The following is a 22,868-nucleotide window of genomic DNA, read 5'->3' as shown; positions in this document are numbered from 1 at the left end:
TAGGTGAGGTTCTGTGGCCTGCAACGTGCAGGAGGTCAGACTAGAATCAATTATCACAATGGTCCCTTCTGACCTTAAAGTCTGTGAGTCTGTGTTGTTGTGCTTTTCTTTTCCCTTAGAGGAAACTGGAGCTTTCGTTCTTTTTTTCTTTCATCCTGTTTCTGCCTGTCCATCTCTCTCTTTAATCGGTCCTCCTTCTCAAACACCCACAATAGCAAACAAAAATGCTCCCTCAATGCAATCGTGTTTGTGCTCCTCCACAGCAGCACTTTTTGTGATTAGGGCACCCCCCATGCAGACTAGAATTCCTGCAGGATTTTCTTCTTTTTCAGGCAGGTGGCAACCATAATATCAATTTTGTCTCACTCTTTCATCTGACTCAGCTTTTCTTGTTCCTTTCTCTCATCAGTTAGACCTTACATAACTGTACCTATCTTGCTACACTATTCAGAGAATACTTTACCCAGGTTCATCTGCAAAAGGTATCTGCTGTTTGGAAGTCTGCCCTGATGTAACTAAGGCCTTTTCTATACTAGAAAATGCACCAGTTTAGCTAAATCAATTTAAAAGTCACTCTAGTTAAACCCTAACATAGACATGCTTAAATTGGGCCTTCCTTGTATTGATTTAGCTTAAGTCAGTATCTTACCAATGCAAGCTACGCTGATTTAAGCAAGGGTTAAACTTGTTTAACGACAGTGAATTTTTAAAAACATTATTTAGTTAAATAAGTGCACTGTGAAGTATAGACAAGACTGTCAGAAAAATGTTTTCCTGTGACTTATTTGCCCTCAATGTAGGTGAAGTAGCTAGAATGGTCCCTTGAAAAAATGTGTTAATTACTTACGTTAAACAATCTGTTTCACCTTGTATTTAGTTGTGATGTTTTGAATAGGTTTCCCAGATCCGAAGAAGAGTTCTGTGTAAGCTCAAAAGCTTGTCTCTCTCACCAACAGAAAGTAGTCCAATAAAAGATGTTACCTCACCCACCTTGTCTCCAATATCCTGGGACTGGCATAGTTACAACACTGCATCCATCCATCCCTCTGTTGTCTCTTGTCTTATATTTAGATTGTCAGGTCTTTGGGGCAGCTCTTTTTGTTCATATTTGTACAATGGGATCCTCATATATGATTAGGGCTCCTAGGTGCTATGGTAATTCTAAGAATAATAAAAATAAGGACAGATTTTGTTACTGAGTGAGGAAGCAAGGTGTGAGTAACCAACTAGCTTGCCATTCAACAGCTATCCCTTACTGAGGGTACCACTGCATTAAACACCTGGGCCCAGATTTAGGCCTAAATTCCTTTGAGGATCTGGGCCCTGGAGACTGAATGCTTCATCTGTGGACTCCTGAATTTCAGTGAGTTTTGCGTAGCAGAAGTGTTCAAATAATGTCATGTAATTGCCCTGCATGGTTTAAATCGGTGAATGGCTTATCTGTCTCAGCCCAAGTAGTGGTTGGTGCTCAAGATAAATGAGTTCTAATCTTGATCAGGCAAGGGACTTCTGCTATCCTGGAAGGTTCCCGAAGAAATTCAGATTCATCTGGTTATCACCAGGTCTTCCTGTATTCTGTATGGTTAACTTGAACCTAATTCTTTGGCAAGGAATCTGGATTTTCCAACAGCTTCAACTTTTAAAATAAAATGTTTTGTTACATTAAATACATAGTCAGTACAATATTTATTGAGGTGTTAAATTTAATATTAAAATGTAATTTTGTTGCCCCATAATTCTTAGTTTTCTTAGTGCTGCAGATTTGTATTGAACACACAACTGCAAGAAGTTATCAAGGGAAGCTGGAGGCTTTGGTAGGTAGAAGGTGACATTTGAGACTCTTAGCGGTTGGGAACATATGGGAGGCAGTTTAGAATTATAGGCTAAACACATCAGCTGGATATTTCTGTTCAATCAGGGGCCTCAACCTAAATAAATACCAGGAAGTTGCTATTATATTTCCCCTCACATATTGCTATTTGGGAGGGAGTTGGGATGGGGGCAGGTGGTGGTTCCCTCTGGAGATAGTTTGCACCATTGTGCTTAAATGATTAGCAGTGAAACAATATTGGCATTTAGATTGCCATTATAAGGGCTCAAAGATAACACTCAGTAGGTAAATGTGGAAGCTCACACTTATTTTAAAGATATTATTCAGGCTGTTTACAGACTTGAGTCTCTATCATTCAGTTCACAAAGTTTTCTTTGCAACCAGTAAAGCTAAAATGTAGGGCCCTGGAGGTATCCTAGATATGTAGGATTGGAAGAGACCTCGTTGGTCATCTAGTCCAGTCTCCTGAACTGAAACAGGACAAAGTATTATTTAGATCAGAGATTTCTAGACTTTTCTTGTGTATCCACTGCCAGATCAATCAGCTGCCTGCGTACCGCCAGTGATGCTGTGTATATAAGAAAGGTGACCATTTATATCACTGTTGTTACCACTGTTAAACAATTTCCATAAATCTGGTACAAAGTATGGCATATAAAACATCAATGGAAAAGGTATGATTTGCTAAGTATGATTATCTTCTTTATATGCATATCATATTTGTATCTGAAGTCATGAATATTGGCTATGTACTTGTATCTTACATGTATTCCTGGAGGACTTCCCCCAGATAGCTGTCTAGCCCTAATGTAAACCTATGTTGGAGGTTGTCAAACCGCGACTCGCGAGCTGCATATGGCTCTTTTTACAGTTAAAATGCAGCTCGCAGCCCCCACCCACCCCTTCTCTGCCTACCAGACTGGGGCAGGGAGCTCAGGGTTTCAGCCCCATGGGAGATGCCTGTCTGGGGTTGGGGCTTCAGCAGGAGCGGTGCAGAAGCCCCGAGCCCCAGCTGCACCTCCCATGTGGCTGAAGCCCTAAGGCCCCCCGCCCCACTGCAGGGCTGAAGCCCCAAGACCCCTGCCACAGGACAGGAGCCCGGCAGATGCGCCTGGTTCTTGAACTTCTGAAGATTATCGTATGCGGCTCGGAGGGTCAGTAAGTTTGGCCACCCCTGAGCTATATATTTATGGCCCATTAAGGTCACTCCACTCTCTCATATGGCCCATTGAAGAAACTCATCCCGCTCAGTAGGTCTTCCTGTGGATGCCTCAGACAGCGAGGAGCCAATGGCCACCCCTTGTGATTCAGCAAAACATATAGGGGCATGTGATATGTTCATGTGACCCTGGACTCCATCTTGGGCCAGTAACTTTCCATACATAGGGGCTGTGGGATTTATTTGGGACAGTAAATTTCCATGCACATGGCAAAGAATAGAAAAGACACATGAGACAATTCCATTTTGCTTCTTTCCTGCTCTAATTCTCTGGACTGTAGATTTACAACTACAGTAAAAGGAGCATCTTGAACTATGGACTGAGAACCTTCCAATCTTTTGGAAGTTACCAGAGACTTTTGCAAGCCAGCAGTCTATTCTGTCACTGCTACAAACCTGTTATAAGAACTTTTGCAATCATTTTTGTATGTATATGATCTATTAACCATTTATCTCTCTCCTTTTATTAATAAATCTTTCATTAGTTTACTAAAGATTGGCTGACAACATGATATTTGAGTAAGATTTGAGATACATATTGACCTGGGGATAAGTGTCTGATCCTTTGGGATTAGTAAGAACCTCACATATGGTGAAATGGATTTTCAATAACTTCTTACTATATTAGACTTGGCTGGAATGTCTAAAGGGGACTGTGTTTTGGCTTCTGGTTAACCCGTGTGGTAATGCAGAAGCTGTTTTATTACTAGCTTGGTGAATCTAATTATAGAATAAACCACCAGCTTTGGGGATTGCCTGCCCTATTTCTTGCAGTCTGCCCTGAGTGTGACATTCTCAGTGTGATCCATCCCAGGCACTCGGTCATACCCACTTGCAGATCTACTAGCTGCCCATGTACCCCTACTCTTCTCCGCACTGATACTACTGGTCTTTAGCCATTTGTCCATATTTCACTGTTACGTACAGATATAGTTATAGTGTGACGTATACAACCAAAAAAAAGCCCCTGACTAAATTTTGAGCTCGGTTAGACTGGACAGCTTTTCAGAGTGGTAGCCGTGTTAGTCTGTATCAGTTGTTTTTGTTTAGACCGAACAGTTGCTGGGCAACTGAACCCAGGCTGTACGGTGATTGGAGGTGAGGGCTTCTACATCAGCGTCTCTGTATATCTGTGTTCTCATTGGTACATCTTGAAGTAAATTAACTACCGTATTTTATGTAACAAATTCCCACAGAGTTTTAAAGCTTTAAGGTTAGCCTATTAGGAAAATGTAGTAAATAAAATAATAAATCCACCATTACGTAATTTTTCCTGTATACCCCCCAGAGATGTCCGGGGGAGGGGGCGTTCCAGGGGGTTTGCATACCAAAGTTTGGGAGCCCCTGATGTAGATCATCCCTGAAACGTTTGTCTAACGTGTTTTTAAAAATCTCCAGAGACTGAGATTCCATAACCTCCTTATGTAATTTGTTCCAGTGCTTAACTACCCTTACAGTTGAGAAGTTTTTCCTAATGTCTAACCTAAATTTCCCTTGCTGCAATTTAAGCCCTTGTCCTGTCCTCTGTGGATAAGGAGAACAATTTATCACCTTCTATAACAACCTTTTATGTACTTGAAAACTGTTATGTCCCTCCCAGTTCCGATTTAGTTCAGGTGAGTATGTTTTACACTGTTGTTCTTGTTGTTTATTTTAAAGGCTTAGCTTCTCTGTCAGTGGGTGGTTTTTTGTGGCAGCAGAACTATGGAGTACGATGATATACCTGGAAACTTAACATTGGCGAGTGCCTCAAACAAAGTAAACAGAAATTTGAAACAAACTCGGTTTCTAAAATTTTACTAAATTTCAAACTGTGTCTACAGTGGTCAGAAGCAGAAGTATAATGGAGAATGATAGTTCTGGGGAGATTGTGTCGTTGCAGAAATCATGCAGAAATTACTATTGCAGAAATTGTTGATGTGTTTATAGGAATTGTGATAGCGCTAACAAATTGTATATGAAATTTAACAGCACATCAAATTTCATGTATTTTATCTGTATTAACGGAGCTCTGTTTTTCTTTTACAGCTGTGTATGATCGAATGCGAGCAGATCAGAAAAGGTTTGGTAAGGCAGCATGGGCGGCAGCAGTAGAACGTATGGAAAAGTTGCAGTATGCAGTTTCTAAGGAGACTCTGCAGCTGATGAGAGCTAAAGAAATCTGTTTGGAGCAGAAGAAACATGCACTGAAAGAAGAGGTAATTTCTCATACAAATCTATTTAAAATTTAAAATATTGGGATTTGTTGTGAATTAATTCTGAGTTTAATTTTCTTAAAGATTTTTATGTAAACATTTATAAGGCTATTTACAAAAAATCTCTAATTTTTTACCATTGCAAACTGAGACGCTGTCATCAGTCTTGTTGGGCAGATGGCAGCCAGTTGCAATGTAGGTTTTGTATTTGTACCATTTTCCTTCCATATTTTCCGGTACCCTGTATTGTCTCCTTCATTGTACTGTTTAATAAGCAGTCTAGAAACTCTTTGAGAAAACATGTTTTAGTAATCTTAAAATTACTAACAATCTTAGTGGAGCAAATAGAATGGGAGTGCAGAGGGGAGGAGTAGGATCAGAAATCTCCTAGTTATAATCTCAGCGCATCATTGTTCCAAAGACCTCTTGGAGGTCTGAGAGCAGTATTGGATCTACAGTGGATCAATGTACATTAACATCTGAGATCCAGAAAAAGACGACAGTCTACCCGCTCCTCCCAACAAAAACAACCCACCAAAAATCCCTATCTATGGGGAGTGGGGGTGGAGGGGTTGGTAGCATATTTGGTGAAAGCTGCAGAAGCAAGAAGCTTTGTTTTACATTTTCATTGTCCTCTTTATTTATTTTTTTATTTTTTTATTTATAGCATATAGGGAAATGAAATGTGGAAAAAAATTCTTGCTCCTTCAGCTTTCATGAAGGATGTTATTCACTGTTTTTATGATGATTGTGTGTGTCAATTTTTACTATAAATGACTAGAATGCTACTGAATTTCCAATTTGCTACAACCATGGATATGTAAACCTGCCTCTTTCTCTCTCGAGAAATATTTAAGCCTGTTTCACTAGCCAAAATGATTCCAGAATCATTGAATCATATAAATGATTAATATGTGCACAAACAGAATCTCTTCTAACTTTGATTTCAACACGGAATTTTCCATGTGAACAAATCTCTATATTGTAAAATCATATTATCACTTTTATCACAAATTAGCACATTAAAAAGATAAATACAAAGTAGCATCGTTTGGATGCTGTTCATATGTTGGAAAGTGCAACAAACTGCTCGTTGGTCTTAAATACTTATGCCTGATTTATTTTTGGCAAATTCAAAATTTTCTCCTCCGTTTTTTTAATCCTTGCACTTAAACGTGCTTCTTGTTGGCTTCTTATTTTGTGCTTTATCCACAAAACTTATGATTGTTTCTGAAGCCCCATAGTGTAATCATGGCATTATTGCATGATCAGCCAGGACCAGTTTGCTGCTTCCTTACTGTGGTAAAAACAGTCATACAGTATATCTATAGTCTCTCTCTCTATATGCATATGAGCTAGGGAATAGGTTGAGTAATGAATATAGCCCTTACATGCAACTTCTAAAGTTATTTATTTGTAACTGTCTGTTGTATTCAGGGAATAGTAGGATAGCTGGCATGTAGCTGACTAATTCCTGTAAATCTCTATGGATAACTAAAAAAGGTTGCTTAAGGGATAGTGTCTTAACATTTTAGAAGTTGTGATTTGAAATCCTGTTAAGGATGTTGTCCTTATAATATTTCTATCAACTTTTTCATCATAATGATGCATTCTTTTCACTCTTTGTAAACTAACTTATAACAAAACTGTATATTGGCTTTTCCTATATACAAGTTGGAAAAAGAGCACTCCAACTCCACAAAGATATCTGTTGAAAAAGCCATTTTAGAAAAGATGTTAGCTGTTCAAATTGACCACGTTCAAACACGCCACTGTTAGAGGTAATGCAGTCTCAGCTTTTAAGGCCTTGTCTAAACTAGCATCATCAGTGCAGGGAGCTGGACTAGATGACCTCTAGAGGTCCTTTCCTGCCCTACATTTCTGTGATTAGGGCCATAATACACCACTGATGCAGCTCCACTGGTGGTAGCCTTGGTGGAAGCTGTACTGTGGTAAGGGCTCAGGGATTTTTACCACCATCTATACCTCTGCTTCCATTTTTGCTACATTGGTGGAACCTTACCAGTATTGAATTGTGGGTCCTTATTTGCCAGTGTATCCACAGTCTTGGAATTTATGAATCAAACCTGGGGCCTTAAATTGGAGAGAGAGAGGGACAAGCTAGTCTTGGTTTATTTTCTCACCTCATAGTTAAAACGTAACCATTTTCTATCTTGGTCTGTAAGAACAGCCACATCTTTACATAACTAAATTTCTGTCTTCCCCTTTGTACCTCCTAAATTCTATCTGTGGTTGCTGTGCTCATGCTTTGTTTGAGAGGAACTATGTAAAGCGTCCTCAAAAGTAGACCAGATTCCATTTTGTGGACTGGTTGCCAAGTCTTGTCATCATGATGACAAACAGAAATGTATTAAATCATAGTGAGTGCTCCCTTTGTAAGTCTATAAATATGTAAAATTGTTTGGATACATGGAAGTGTTATTGGTCAATGCATTTCCACCAGTGCCTCATTGCAGACTTTTTACTTATTGCTGTATTGCTGAATTCCATAGACTTGACCTGCTTTATAAATATTTTATTTATAAAGCTATTACAGGACATTTATAAATGGAGAATATTGCATTAAATTATTACAAGATCCCTCACTAAAGACTCTTAAGCAAAGTAAGCTGTCATGGGATAAGAGGGAAGGTCCTCTCCTGGGTCAGTAACTGGTTAAAAGATAGGAAACAAAGGGTAGGAATAAATGGTCAGTTTTCAGAATGAAGAGAGGTAAATAGTTGTCCCCCCGGGGTCTGTACTGGGACTAGTATTGTTCAACATATTCATAAATGATCTGGAAAAAGGGGTAAATAGGGAGGTGGCAAAATTTGCAGATGATACAAATTTACTCAAGATATTCAAGTCCAAAGCAGACTGTAAAGAATTACAAAGGGATTTCACAAAACTGGGTGACTGGGCAAGAAAATCGCAGATGAAATTCAGTGTTGATAAATGCAAACTAATGCACGTTGGAAAACATAATCCTAACTCTCTCTATATATAAAATGATGGGGTCTAAATTAGCTGTTACCACGCAAGAAAGAGAGCTTGGAGTCATTGTAGATAGTTCTCTGAAAACATCCACTCAATGTGCAGCAACAGTCAAAAAAGCGAACAGAATGTTATGAATGATTAAGAAACGGATAGCTAATAAAACAGAAAATATCATATTGTCTCTCTATAAATCCATGGTACACCCACATTTTGAATACTGTGTGCAGATGTGGTCGCCCCATCTTAAAAAAGATATATTGGAATTGCAAAAGATATGGAAAAGGGCAACAAAAATGATTGAGTATGGAATAGCTTCCATATGAGGAGAGATTAATAAGACTGGAGCTTTTCAGCTTGGAAAAGAGATGACAAAGGGGGGATATGATAGAGGTTATAAAATCATGATTGGTGTGGAGAAAGTAAATAAGGAAGTATTATTTACTCCTTCTCATAACAGAAGAACTAGGGGCCACCAAATGAAATTAATAGGTAGCAGGTTTAAAACAAACAAAAGGAAGTATTTCTTCACACAACATACAGTCAACCTGTGGAACTCGTTGCCAGAGGATGTTGTGAAGGTTAAGACTGTAACAGGGTTCAAAAAAGAACTAGATAAGTTCATGGAGGATAGGTCCATCAATGGCTATTAGCCAGAATGGGCAGAGATGCATAACCATGTTTTGAAGTGTCCCTAGCCTCTGTTGTCAGAAACTGGAAATGGGTGACAGGATGGATTACTTGATGATTCCATATTCTGTTCATTCCCTCTGGGGCACCTGACATTGGCCACTGTCAGAAGACAAGATACTGGGCAAGAGGGACCATTGGTCTTGACCCAGTATGGTTGTTCTTATGTCCCTCCAAAAATGTACAAAGCATCAAATCAAAAGGTGAAAGCAACAGATATCTTTTTAAAAAAAATCTTCTAATATATATTCTGTGTAGATTCCTTCAGATCAGATTAGTTTTGAACTTTTAATTAAAATTGAGAGCCATTTTTCCTTCTCTAATGAAGAGATTAAAAAAAAAAACACGGAAAGGGTTAAGTGACTTAAGTGAATGTACTGGTGGTCAGTATTAACACAGCTAGTGGTAACAGTTAGACTTATAATTATGTAATAACAAGAGTAGTGGAATACTCATTAATAGTGATTACCTACTTTGCTTTTAATAGTTGGCAAAAAAACAAATAATCTCTTTTGAAGTTACAGTAATTAGAAGATAATGTAGGTCTTATTCCTTTATTGTTTTAACTAGTTTTCCCAGAGAATAGCCAAGACTTTGAAAATGTTGAGTGGGAAGTTTATCATGTGTTCATGACCACAGTAAAAACTAAGCATTCAAAGTGTTTGAGTTCAAACTGTTATCCTGTATCTCATTGTGACTCCTCCTGCATCTGCTTATGGCAAGAATAAGAAAGTCAAGACTGTTCTCATCAGTCTTTCACTTAAAAACACTTCATTCTAAGTTTAGAAAAACAACCAATCTCTTTCCCCACCCCATACTTTCTGAAGGCAAACATTGTAGCCAAATTGTTTCTTCTGTGATTTGGATATAAAATATCTAGCATGCTCACAAAAATGTTTAGGGGTGTGGAATAAACTGATCTGTTGCAAAAAATTGAAGAGTTGCAAAAGGATAGCTTGGCAAAGTGATGACTTGCAGCAGGGTCTAGATCAGGGGTCAGCAACCGTCAGTCCGTGGCTCATCAGGGTAATCCGCTGGTGGGCTGTGAGACATTTTCTTTACATTGACCATCTGTAGGCATGGCCCCTTGCAGCTCCCGGTGGCTACGGTTCGCCGTTCCCGGCCAATGAGGCTGCGGGAAGCAGCAGCCAGCATGTCCCTGCGGCCCACACCACTTCCCGAAGCTCCCATTGTCCAAGAACGGCAAACCGTGGCCACTGGGATCTGCGGGGGGCTGTGCCTGTGGACGGTCAACGTAAACAAAATGTCTCGTGGCCCACCAGCGGATTACCCTGATGGGCTGCGTGCCGAAGGTTGCCGACCCCTGGTCTAGATTTTACTGTTTTATAGAGTGCTGAGCACACTGCTGCCATTCAACAAATAACTGTCTGAAAGTGTTTGAGGGGAGAGGAGGAGTTTGGGACAGTAGTGGTAAACTTCTTAACAGCTGGAGAACCACTTTGTCATCTGCTGGAATTGCAGATAGCCACAAAGATAGCATCCTGAAGTTACCTTTCAACCTGTAATAACATTACTTCATGTGATGTGACAACAACACATTATTGACACATCACATGAAAGCAAAATCATTTCCTTTCTTTTCTCTCATCCTGGCTGCTGGGGAATGCTGTTTCTTTTCATGCCCATCAAGATGTTGGATGGGAGGGGGAACTCGACTTATCTGTGGAAGACTGGTCATTTCAGTCACCTTCTAGATTTTTATTTCTTTAAAACCGTTTTAAGTTTCCTACTGCATAAAACTGTTACCAGAGATCTCCAAAGGCTAGAGCTATGCTCCTGGTCTTTTGGCTCACCCAGTGCCCTGGCTGACCACAACATACATCTTTTGAGGATGACCCTTCAAAACTGCATCTTTGACTAAGGGCTCAGGCTCTGATCACATTTTCCTCTGCAGTCTGAGTTTTGTTTTTCTTCTTTCTGGAAGGTCCTGATTGTGACTGTCCCCCAAAACAGTCACTGATCAAATTATGTTAACACAGTGGTTATTTGATGTAGAAAGTCAGAATCTAAGTGAAGCAAAATAAACCATGACTACAGCCTAGGGAAAGCCTAGTTAGCCAGGAAAAAGATGGTAATTGTGTATTACTTAATTAGGATAAGTCTTGCATCCCAGCAACACTTGTGTGGCTTTGTATTCAGTGGCCTTACCACCAGACAGCCTTGTCTGTTTCTCTTAGGTGTGAAATCCATCATTAGCAGTAACAATGTGAGCATTTTGTCAGTGTACAGACAATATTTCTCAGTTACAGCACTGTTAAAGTTTATTCTCTCTTGCATATGCTTAACTTTAAGTTCCTGCTTAGTGCTTTGATGAATAGAGGTCAGATTACTCAAGTGCATAAAGTTAAGCATGTGCTCAATGGCTTTATTGAATTAGAGCCAGAGAGATTAAATGACTTGCCTAAATTGATGCCGGACATTGGTGACAGAGCAGAACCTAGATTGCTGGAGTTCCAGTCCAGTTTCTAAACCCCAATTCTCTAATTCTTTTCTTACTCCAGAAGGTTTTCCTGTTTCTTCCACTGTGTTAGCCAGCATGAGATTCTACACACACGTTACCATTCCTACCATGGATGCCATCAGTTCAGCAAATATTCCAAATTGGAGGGCAACTCAGATCATCATCAGATCAGAGAACTGTCAAATTACTCTTTAGTTGATAACACTATGTAATTTTTAACAATGCTGATTTTCTTTCTTAACATGATGGACGTTATTAGCACTAATTTTATCACTTCAGATAGTTAATGAATGCCTTGTATAAACTTTTAATGTAAACAGTTTAAAGGAAAAATATACTGTGGATACATGTCTGGGCAAGTTCCCTTCTCAGATAGTGACACAGTATAAGATCCCTGGTATGCTAGAAATTTGAATGATACAGAATAGGTTTGGTGCAATTGTGATACTTCTGCTATAGAGCTTTCCTTTTACAATGAGAAATAATTTCTAAATGCCAAATACCAGGCTACACTGTCTGACATATGAACATCATTTCTGTGTTTTATACTTCTCCCCCTCTTTTTAGGGGAAGAATTGAGCCTGTTGTCCTGTTTCAGAGTATTTTACAAGCTATTAATTGTTTGAATGTGCCATCAATGTCCCACTTGTTCTGTTGGCCACAGTCAGGAACTTAATGTGGATGCCCAGTAACACTAAAATAATGTGTCTTGGTGTTACTGTGGTATGCAAATTACAAACTACGTATTCATAGTTTAGTGTCTGGTCAGGCTATGCCTGCTATTGTAATGAAAGTAGACGGTACTACCTGCGGCTCATCAAACCCACTGCCTTGTGGGTAGCCCCAGGCTAAGGGAGCAACCCTTGACAGAAAAGCCCCACTGCCTTGTGGGTGCATTTGGGAGAATGTAAGGCTATGAGATTAAACTCAGAAAATCGGGAATGGAGACCCAAAGGCTGTCAGGTACTAATATCTTAGTATCTTTCTGACAACTGCAGTGGATCAGGTACTAGATGTATTGGTTCTTCCTCTCCTCTGGATTTTACCAGTGATGCTGAGAGGGGGGTCCTGATGCATGGGCAACTCAGGGCCTCCATATCATCTGGGCAGGCATGCGACCTGGAGAGGTACTCCAGCTTCGCCTCAAGCGTAGACACAACACGGGAGGCAGCAGTCACCGGTTCTAAGCTCTTATTTGATTGCTGTAGAGGTGAACACCTAGGGCTGTCTTCGACGGTGGGAGAGGTCATTGTATCTCACTGGATAACCACCACCTGCCATAAAACTGGGCAGCCCCCAGACAATAGGGTGTTGTCCCCCCACAGTCTGCCTGCTTCAATGGGTGCTTGGAGCTTAGAGTTTTATAACTTGACAAGGGGACTGTAACCAACACACCAAGCAAATCAAATAAAAGAAAGAAAACATCCTTAAAAATAGGGTGCTGGAACGTTCGCACCATGACAACCGGATTATCTGAGGACCTTCAACAGATCAACGATGCACGTAAAACTGCTGTAATAATGAGCTGAAACGACTCAATGTGGATATTGCATCACTCCAAGAAACACGGCTAGCATTAAGTGGATCTCTCAGGGGAAAAGACTACACATTTTTCTGGCAGAGGAACAGTGCTGAGGAAACGCGAGAGCACGGAGTGGGATTTGCCATCAAGAACTCACTTCTGGAGATAGTTGAGTCACCTATAAATGGATCAGAGAGAATTTTTGGCACTACGCTTGTTCACATGAGGGCCCAGTCAACCTTGTGAATGTGTATGCCCCAACATTGTCCTCGTTTTGTGACATCAAGGACCAGTTTTGTGACCAGTTGAACACCACCATCAGCAGGATTCCAAAACATGAATATGTTTTCCTGCTAGGGGACTTTAATGCAAAGGTGGGAGCTGATCATGAAGCATGGACCAACTGTCTTGGTCAACATGGAACTGGTAAGATGAATGGAAACGGTCAGAGACTGCTAGAATTTTGTTCCTATTACATCCTCTGTGTAAACAAACCAATTCTTCCAGACAAAGCTGCAACACAGAGTGTCTTGGAAACATCCCAGATCTGTCCACTGGCACCATCTGGATCTTCTCACAAGGTGTACCAACCTTAACACCATCCTCATTACCCGCAGCTATCAAAGTGCTGATTGCAACACAGACCACTCTCTGATATGCAGCAAGGTCAGACTTAAACCAAAGAAAATACACAGATCTAAAGTAAGAGGTTGTCCTTGTATTAACATCAGTGCCATTGTGGACCAAGAAAAGGTCACAGCAATACAAAAACACACTACCACAATCCTTTGACTCCAGTGATTGTGCCACAAGTGCCCAGCTGAATTGGGAGCAACTGAAGAACGCAATCTATGATGCAGCTGTCTGTCTGTCTTTGGCAAGAAGGAAAATAAGACTGACTGGTTTGACACATATCCCAGTGTGTTGACACCAGTCATGGAGGCCAGATGCACAGCCCAAATCAACTACAAGAGAGACCCAAATTTAAAAAAACCTTACAAGCATTGAGAGTGGCAAGAACCAGGGTACAACAAACTGCTTGACGTTGCACGAGTGACTATTGGCTGCACTTATGTGAAAGCATCCAAGTAGCAGCTGATGCAGGCAACATTAGAAACTTGTATTATAGGATCAAGAAAGCCTTGGGTCCTACTTCAGAGAAGACAGCCCCATTGAAATCAACAACAGGGGAAACAATCAATGACTGCACCAAGCAGTTGGATCGATGGGTTGAAAACTACTCTGAACTTCACTCTCATGAAAATATTTTACGGATGCAGCTGTCAACACCATCGAAAGCCTGCCTGTATGAACCAACTCAATGATGAACCAGCTGTCAAGGAGCTTAGCCTTGCCATAGATGGCTTCCCTGATGGAAAGGCTGCCGGAAAAGACTGCATACCATAAGAGATCATAAAATGCGTAAAACCTATTGTACTGCAACATCTTCATGAGTTGCTCTGCCTGTACTGGAAAGAAGGCGAAGTACCACAAGAAATGAGAGATGTCAACATATCGTGGCATTTCCCTTCTTAGCATTATGGGAAAAGCCTTTGCCCGAGTTGTCTTGAACAGACTTCAGACCATTGCAGACAGAATCCATTCTGAATCACAGTGCGGCTTCAAAGCTGAAAGATCTAACAACATGATCTTCTCACTGAGACAACTACACAGTATATTTTTCCTTTAAACTGTTTTACATTAAAAGTTTATACAATTTTTCTCCCTCCTCCTTGTAACAACCTTTTATGTACTTGAAAACTCTTATCAGGTCCCCTCTCAGTCTTCTCTTCTCCAGACTGAAAAAATTGGGTTTAATCTTCCCTCATAGGTCATGTTTTCTAGACCTTTAATCGTTTTTGTTGCTCTTCTCTGGACTTTCTCCAATTTGTCCAGATCTTTCTTGAAATGTGGCACCCAGAACTGGACACAATACTCCAGCTGATGCCGTATCAGCACGGAGTAGAATGGAAGAATCACTTCTTGTGTCTTGCTTACAACACTCCTGTTAATACGTCCCCGAATGTTTGCTTTTTTGCAAGTGTTACACTGTTGAGTCATATTTAGTTTGTTACCCACTATGACTCCCAGATCTCTTTCTGCAGTAATCTGTCCTAGGCAGTCATTTCCCATTTTGTACATGTGCAATTGACTGTTCCTTCCTAAGTGGAGTACTTTGCATTTGTCCTATTGAATTTGATCCATTCAGCCGTCACTTTTAGATGAGGTGATTCAGAAACGGGAGACACCAATGGGACAGATGATCTTGCTCTGGAGGGGGCCAAAGAATGGGACCTCAAAGACCAAGGAGCATTTCAGGGATTCCCAGGAGGCCACTGGACAAATGGACATGGCATTGGTGGCCAAAAGACCCCAAACCAAGAGCCCCTGTCCTGCCAGCGGGAACAATGCTAATCCCAGTACCAATGGTAATCTGAGGATGGTCTTTGGCGCCTAACGCGTGGCAATGAACTGGAGGATGACCCCAATATGGATCTCAAGGAGTCCCAGAGATGGGACAGTGGGGGAGTCAGCCCCGATGGACCAAATACATCATCAGACTGACACTGATGCTGTCCCTGTTTTGAGATTCAGATGAAAGAGGAATAGGGAATCTGCACTGGCAGTACTGAGCAAGACACTCCCACCTGGTGCCAGAGGAGGCACCAGCACTGAGGCCAAGGTCAGTACCTGCTGCCATGGCAGTGATGGTGCCAAAAGGCACACCCGCACCAAGGGGGTCTTCAGTGCCAGGCCCAGTGTCGGCCTCAATTCCACAGCAGGGATACCAGTGGTGTGAATTGCAGTGCCGATGAACCTGGCACCTCTGCAACACTGCCAAAAGTTACCAAGAGCCTTAGAAACTACAGCACCAGAAAACTCCTGAAGTAGTGGAAAGACAGGGACTAAGAGGTAAAGCAGCTCTAAAGCGTCCTGATACACCACCAGTGTGGCGATAGTCGGCACTGGTGCTGGCATCATTTGTACTGGACTCTAAGGATGCCCACGGCTGGAACTGGAATCGATGGTATGGGCTCTCACTGATCTCGGCCCGATATCTGGAAGCAGTTAGATGGACTGCTCCATTCAGCGTGCCAGAAGGAGTCTGATGCCAGTCAGCACTCCTCTTAGAAGATGAGGAAGAGTCTTCCTAAGCCCTGGAGCAGTCCTGATTAGTCTTATGGGATCTCTTCCTCACTGCACCAGAAGAGGGAGAATGACTCCTTTTCCTCTTAGGGGAAACAGCAGGGTCTGAATGTGGAGCAGCATCACTTCTTAGTTCTGAAGGTGACTGCCAATCAGACAAGGGCCTCGGTCCCAAAGTGGGCTTCATGGCCTACTCCAGAAGGTGCTGCTTCAGCCATAAGTCCCTCGCCACCTAAGTCCTCTTTTGAACGACTTATATATGGCACACCATTCTTTTAATGTGCCCATCGCCAAGACAAAAGCACCTCATGTGGGGATCATTATTGGGGATGGTCCATCCCCCCCCACGACAGACAATGCTTGAACCCTGGTAAAGGCAACACACATGGCACCCAGCTACTATAAACAACACTATGATAACACTAAACTAAACCTAAGGTACTACTAACTATTACCTAGAGCAGTGGTTCTCAACTTATTTATCACTGTGGGCCGCAGATGCAGCTCTCTCTATCCTATGTGGGCTGCATCCATACAATATATATACACTACCTGTATGGCCTTGAGGATGTCACATACACCGCAGCTGTGGGCTGACTGGGCCACAAGTGGGCTGTGGGTTGAGAACCACTGATCTAGAGGAAATAACCCTCAGAAAACAGACTAAAAATGTGAGGTGAAAACACTATACCAAGCTCCATCTCCATCCATGAAGAAGGAAGTGAAGGGGTTCGAGGCAGTGCTGCCCTCATAGGGCCAGGGAGAAGCTAGGGCCACGAGCGCAACCCCTATGGGTACTGCTAGGCAAAATTCTCTGGCTTCAGTGCGCCAGGTGTGCATGCGCACCAACATGAAATAAACACCTGCATCTAAGAAAAATAATACAGAAAAGGCAAAAAAAAAAGAAAAAGTGTTCAATAAATATCTGTTCTGAATTTGAAAAAAGCCAGATGTAACCATATATGAGGATGAAATACTTTCTACTCCAATAGTAGTTCAGGGGGATATTAAAAACAGCAGCTACTAAACTTAGATATTTTTAAAATCAGCAGGTTTACATTACTTGCATCCACAGTTTTAAAACAGCTGGCCAAGGAGTTCACTAGTCCATTAATGCTAGTTTTCAATACCTCTCAGAACACTAGGGGAAAAAAGCTAATATTCTCCCAGTATTTAAAAAGGGTAAGTGGGATGACCGCGCCTGTCAGACTGACACCGATTCCAAGAAAATAATGGAACAGGTGATACAGTACTCAGTTAATGAACACTTCAAGGAAGGTGATATAATTAGAGTCCCCCATGTTGACAGGCATTATCCCAGAACAAAATGATTCTGAAAAGGTCCTGGGGATAGGGGTTAGGGTTAGGGTCATGGTGAATAATCAGGTGAACATAAGTCTCCAGTACGATGCTGTGGGGACTTATGATCCTTGGGAAAATGAGGAACCTTGAGCGGAGTAGGGCAGTTGTATATTACATCTATCTGGCACTTGTGTGACCGCTATTGGAATACTGTGTCAATTCAAGAAGGGTATTGATAAAATGGAGTGGGCTCCACGAGGATGATTAAAGGACTTGAAAATATGCCTTGTATCAATAGATAAAAGGAGCTCAGCCTGTTTAGTTTAACAAAGAAAAGGCTAAGAGGTGACTTGATCAGAGTCCAAGTACCTACATGGGAAGTACAACTTTGATAACGGGCTCTTCAATCAAGCAGACAAAAGTATAGCAAGATCCAATGACTGAAAGCTGAAGCTAGACAAATTCAGACTAGAAATAAGGCGCACATTTTTAATAGTGAGGGTAATTAATCATATAGCAATTTAAGGGTTGAGGTGAATTCTCCATCACTGGAGATTTTTCAATCAAGACTGGGTTTTTTTCTGAAAGATATGCTCTAGTTCAAACAGGAATTAATTCAGGGAAATTCTATAGTCTGTGTTATGCAGGTCAGACCAGATAATCACAGTGGTCCCTTCTGACCTTGTATTCTATGTTATTTACCCGTAAAACCATCTCACTGCTAATCAAGTATTCAGAATATTAAACATTATAAAATTTATTTCAAACATTTTTACTGTATATTTACTTAATAAATTTGTGTATATATAATTAGCAGCCTGATATGACTAGAGCATCTCTTACAGAGAAGTTAGGTTCTACACATTTATATTGTAGTGAAACACTGCAACTGCGAATTAGTAGGCATCTTTCAGTCTTGAGAGACTATGGGTATGCGGCCCTGAAAGGTAAAGAATTTACTCAGTTTTATGGCACCTGCAGATGTGGCTGAAGAGACCCACTCGAGAGAGACAATCGCTGCCGAATCTGTTACATTTAAAGATATTTCAACCCTTTAGGCTCTGCCTTATGCGAGCTCTTTTCTCCTCTTCTAAGCTGAACTGCTTCCTCTCATAACTCTGGAGACCTTTGTTTAGCTCTTGTCTCCAAAGGCTGCAGTCTTGAGTGTGATCTTCCCAGGTGTCCACATCCATGTCCATTTCTTGAGGTCTCACTTGCACACATCCTTGAAATGTAATTTTAGTTGCCCTATACTGAGACAACTACAAGAGAAATGCAGAGAACAAAAAAAGCCTTTTTACATAGCCTTTGTTGATCTCACAAAGGCTTTTGACCTTGTGTAGAAGTGGATTATTTGCGCTTCTAGAAAAGATTGGATGTCCCCCCCAAGCTCTTAAGCATGAGTTGATCTTTCCATGAAAACATGTACAGCACAGTTCAATACAGATTTTTAATGTCCCTACTTATACAGCCCAAAATGCCGTTAGCCTTCTTGGCAACAAGGGCACACTGTTGACTCATATCTAGCTTCTCGTCCACTGTAACCCATAGGTCCTTTTCTGAAGAACTGCTGTCTAGCCATTCGGTCCCTAGTCTGTAGCAGTGCATGGGATTCTTCCGTCCTAAGTGCAGGACACTGCACTCGTCCTTGTCCTTGTTGAACCTCATCAGATTTCTTTTGGCCCAATCCTCTAATTTGTCTAGGTCCCTCTATATCCTATCCCTACCCTCCAGTGTATCTACCACTCCTCCCAGTTTAGTGTCATCTGCAAACTTGTTGAGTGTGCAGTCCATGCCATCCTCCAGATCATTGATTCTTCAAGTGGTTGCACATGTGCATTCCGCTCTTGGCTGTGCTTGCGCACTACTCATACTTGCCAGAAAATTTTCCTTTAGTGATGGTTGCTGGAACTGCTCATCTTGCTTTTACAAGTATGCTGTGGACTGGTCTCTTGTATTTTATTGTAAGTAGTTTAGTGTTAATAAGGTTATTAGTGTTTGTTAGGTTTTTACCCCACCTGAGGGTTTTGGTCGATTCCCGTGCTGAGGGATGCCTTGGTCACTGGGCTTCAAACCCTGTGTTTCCTGCAATAAGGGTATGTCTGTGAGCGACTCGCATTCAAGTTGCTTGAAGTTCCTTGAGGAAGCTCATATTGGGGAGCATTGCCAAATTTGCAGAAACTTTAAGCCTTACATAAAGAGAGACTGTGAAACAGGCTAAAGTTTCTACTCATTGAGGTGACCTTGAAACTTCCATCTGAGCCAAGTCGGTCAGATTTGGCACTGAATGCCTTGCATTGGTAAGGAGTGCATCTCCTACTGTGCCTGAATCCTGACACAATTCACCATCCCCAGTGCTGAAGATGGCTTGCTGAAAATCTGCTAGACACGGGGTTACAAATAGTGTGTGGTCTAAGTCTAAGCACTCCTCTGCTTTGGTATCACAGAAGACTGCACTGTTGACTCCAGCGTGGAGGCATTTTCCATCAAATCCGGAGCTAGAAGGAACTCCTTCCACATCTGTGGCACTGCACTGTACTGATACTCTCTCGGTACCGACCATGCCAGAGGCGTTTGTGGCTGCTAGTGACCTCCTGACCCTGTTGGTGCCAATAAAAGAGTTAATGCTATTGGATACAGGTGAAACAGCAGGATTGCTACAGTGCTTGGTACCGTGCCAGCCTCGTGTATCCCAATGTCTCACCTGTTGGTACCGTCAAAGGGAAAACCCATGATGCTTGCTTCTCTGCAGGCCTCTCCACCTTGGCATTGATTGCTGGCACCATCTGGATCTGAGCCCGTGTGGTCAGTGGAAGGAGAATCTTTTTCCAAATTGGAGGGTGGCTCCTACGTTTCCCACCCTCAGAGCCATTCTTGTTACCTCTCCTCCAGACACTTCTACCCTTCCATGGATCCTGTCACAGGAATACCATCAAATGGTTGACTAGGTGGTCACTGCACCTTCACTTGTCCAGTGGCCTTTTTGGAATCAGTGGGGCTTTCTCCCTGTTTCCTGTTTTTGTGGCCTTAGAAAGGTGTGTGGCACCTACCCTCCGGGAAGCACCTGTTCCTGACTCTGGTAGTGAGCCTGGCACCAGACATCAAGAGCCAGCTCAACAGTACCTTGCAGATCGAGAAATGGAGGAAGAGCATCCACAACCAGTGCTGGCCTCGTCTTCCTTCTCCCCTGATGAGGCAGTCTCAGGAGGGGGCATGTGTCATCTTGGGGAGGCAACAATCATCATTAAAGAGGGTTGCCTTCAGTCTGGGCATACAGGTGGAAGAAGTAAAAGAATCCTCTCATAGCTTGGTCAGTATTTTAGACACTGCAGGTCCTTGCAAAGTGGCCCTTCCCCTCAGTGAGGCCATTATGGATCCAGTTAAGGGGCTGTGGCAGACCCCTGCATCCCTTACTCCCACTTCAGAAAGGGCCAAGTGCAAGTATTACATACCCGCCCAAGATTATGCGTTCCTTTTCTCCCAACACCCCTGGGGTCCCTGGTAATATCTGCTGCCAAGGAAAGGGCAGGGACATCAGGGCACAACCCAAAATCAAAAGACTCAAAAAAACATGTGAAGACATGCTGTCAGAAGATGCGAGGCAGGAGTTCTCCTGGCTAGTAGATGAGGGAGAATTGGTGGCAAGGGCTGTGCTGCAAGCTGCTCTGGATGCAGCTGGGTTGGCTGCCAGATCCATTGCTTCAGCAGTGGCCATGCATAGGAGCTCCTGGTTGCAGTCCTCTGGGCTCCCACAGGAGGTCCAACAGACTTTCAGGATTTGCCCTTTGAGGGATTGTAATTTTTTTCGCAGCTAAGTTCCATGGGTTAAAGGACTCAAGGGTAGCACTGAAGTCCCTTGGGTTGTGCACCCTAGCCCTGCCAGGAAGCACTTCAGGCCTCAGCATCCCCTCCAGTATTTTGCTCTGGTTGTCCGACAGGACCTTCAGAGAAAAGAGTAGAGGTTATACGTGTAGGCCATCGTGTCCTCCTACCTTTGCATCAATGCCTTCCTACACATCCAGGGGGTTCTAAGAAGCCATTTTGATGGAATGCTTGAGGACCTAGTGTCAGTTCCCAGAAAGCCAGACCCCTTTTACTTTGTTTGCAAACCATCTTTCCCATTTCTTCAGTAGTTGGTCCCGTATCACCATGGATCCTTGGGTGTTGAGCACTGCAGAAGTGGGATACAGCCTCTAGTTTATTTCTACTCCTCCTCTGTGTGCGGCTCCCCTCCCCTTTTGGGACACCTCTCATGAAGAACTTCTGGTCCAGGAGGTTCAATATCTCCTTCAAGTGGGAGCCATAGAAGAAGTTCACCAGAATTGAAGAGGGAACGGTTTCTACTCCCATTATTTTCTAACCCCAAAAGCAAAGGGAGGCCGGAGTCCTCTCTTAGACTTGCATCAGCTGAACAACTATCTCAAAAAGATAAAGTTTTGCATGGTCATTCTGGGATCCATTGTTCCCTCTCTGGAGACTGGTACACCACCCTTGATTTAAGAGACGCCTACTTTCATGTGTCAATATACCAAGGGCACAGAAGGTTCATCAGGTTCGTAGTGAAGCACTCACATTTCGAGTTAACAATGGTTCTGTTTGTCCAGTCTGCAGCTCCTTGGATGCTCACAAAATGTATGGCCCTGGTGGCATCGTACCTGAGGAGACAAGGAGTGCAGGTCTACCCTTGGACAATTGGCTAGTCAGCGGTCCATCCAAAGCTCAGGCTACGTTCAGTGTTCGACTCATTCAGTCAACATTCAAGGCCCTAGACCTGTTGATCAATGCAGATGAGTCTACCCTGTGACAGGTTCGGTCAGAGAGACCCCCTTGGACTGTCACCTGATGTGCTGAGACTATCTCTGAACCCGTTTTCCCTGCCAGCTTGGGACTTCAGATCCCTGTCTTGTTGAGCCAGATACGCTAATCTGCAGTAGAGATCCAGGGTCTGAACCACACCCCCGGAGCTGCAGACTTAACTGAAAATGGCTTAGCAAGTGTTCCTGTCTCTAGCATCCAGACACCCAGCTCCCAATGGGATCCAAACCCCAAATAAATCAGTTTTACTCTGTATAAAGCTTATACAGGGTAAACTCATAAACTCTCTGCCCTCTATAACACTGCTAGATATGCACAGCTGTTTGCTCCCTCAGGTATTAATTACTTACTCTGGGTTAATTAATAAGCTAAAAGTGATTTTATTAAGTATAAAAAGTAGGATTTAAGTGGTTTCAAGTAATAACAGACAGAACAAAGTAAGTTACCAAGCAAAATAAAACAAAACACGCAAGTCTAAGCCTAACACATTAAGAAACTGATTACAGATAAAATCTGACCCTCGGAGATGATCCAATAAGCTTCTTTCACAGACTGGACTCCTTCCTAGTCTGGGCCCAATCTTTTCCCTGGTACAGTTCTTGTTAGCTCCAGCTCAGGTGGTAACTAGGGGATTTCTCATGACTGGAACATCTTTTGTTCTGTTCCACCCC

The 22,868-nt window shown here is 42.3% G+C and overlaps 1 protein-coding gene across 1 annotated transcript in view; it reads left to right on the top strand.

Annotated features, from left to right (window-relative positions):
- Positions 1-22,868, top strand: part of JMY (junction mediating and regulatory protein, p53 cofactor) — a 142,051-nt gene that overhangs the window by 57,692 nt on the left and 61,491 nt on the right. Inside the window, exon 4 of the mRNA XM_026649129.2 lies at positions 5,079-5,248. Within this exon, the coding sequence (XP_026504914.1) occupies positions 5,079-5,248 (170 nt within the window). The remainder of the gene's footprint in view (positions 1-5,078; positions 5,249-22,868) is intronic.

The sequence above is a fragment of the Terrapene carolina genome, unplaced genomic scaffold (assembly GCF_002925995.2).
Source record: "Terrapene carolina triunguis isolate 2854851 unplaced genomic scaffold, T_m_triunguis-2.0 Scaffold69, whole genome shotgun sequence".
NCBI lineage: Eukaryota > Metazoa > Chordata > Testudines > Emydidae > Terrapene > Terrapene triunguis.
The sequence above is the reverse complement of the archived record's forward strand: the minus strand, read 5'-3'. Positions and strand labels throughout refer to the sequence as shown.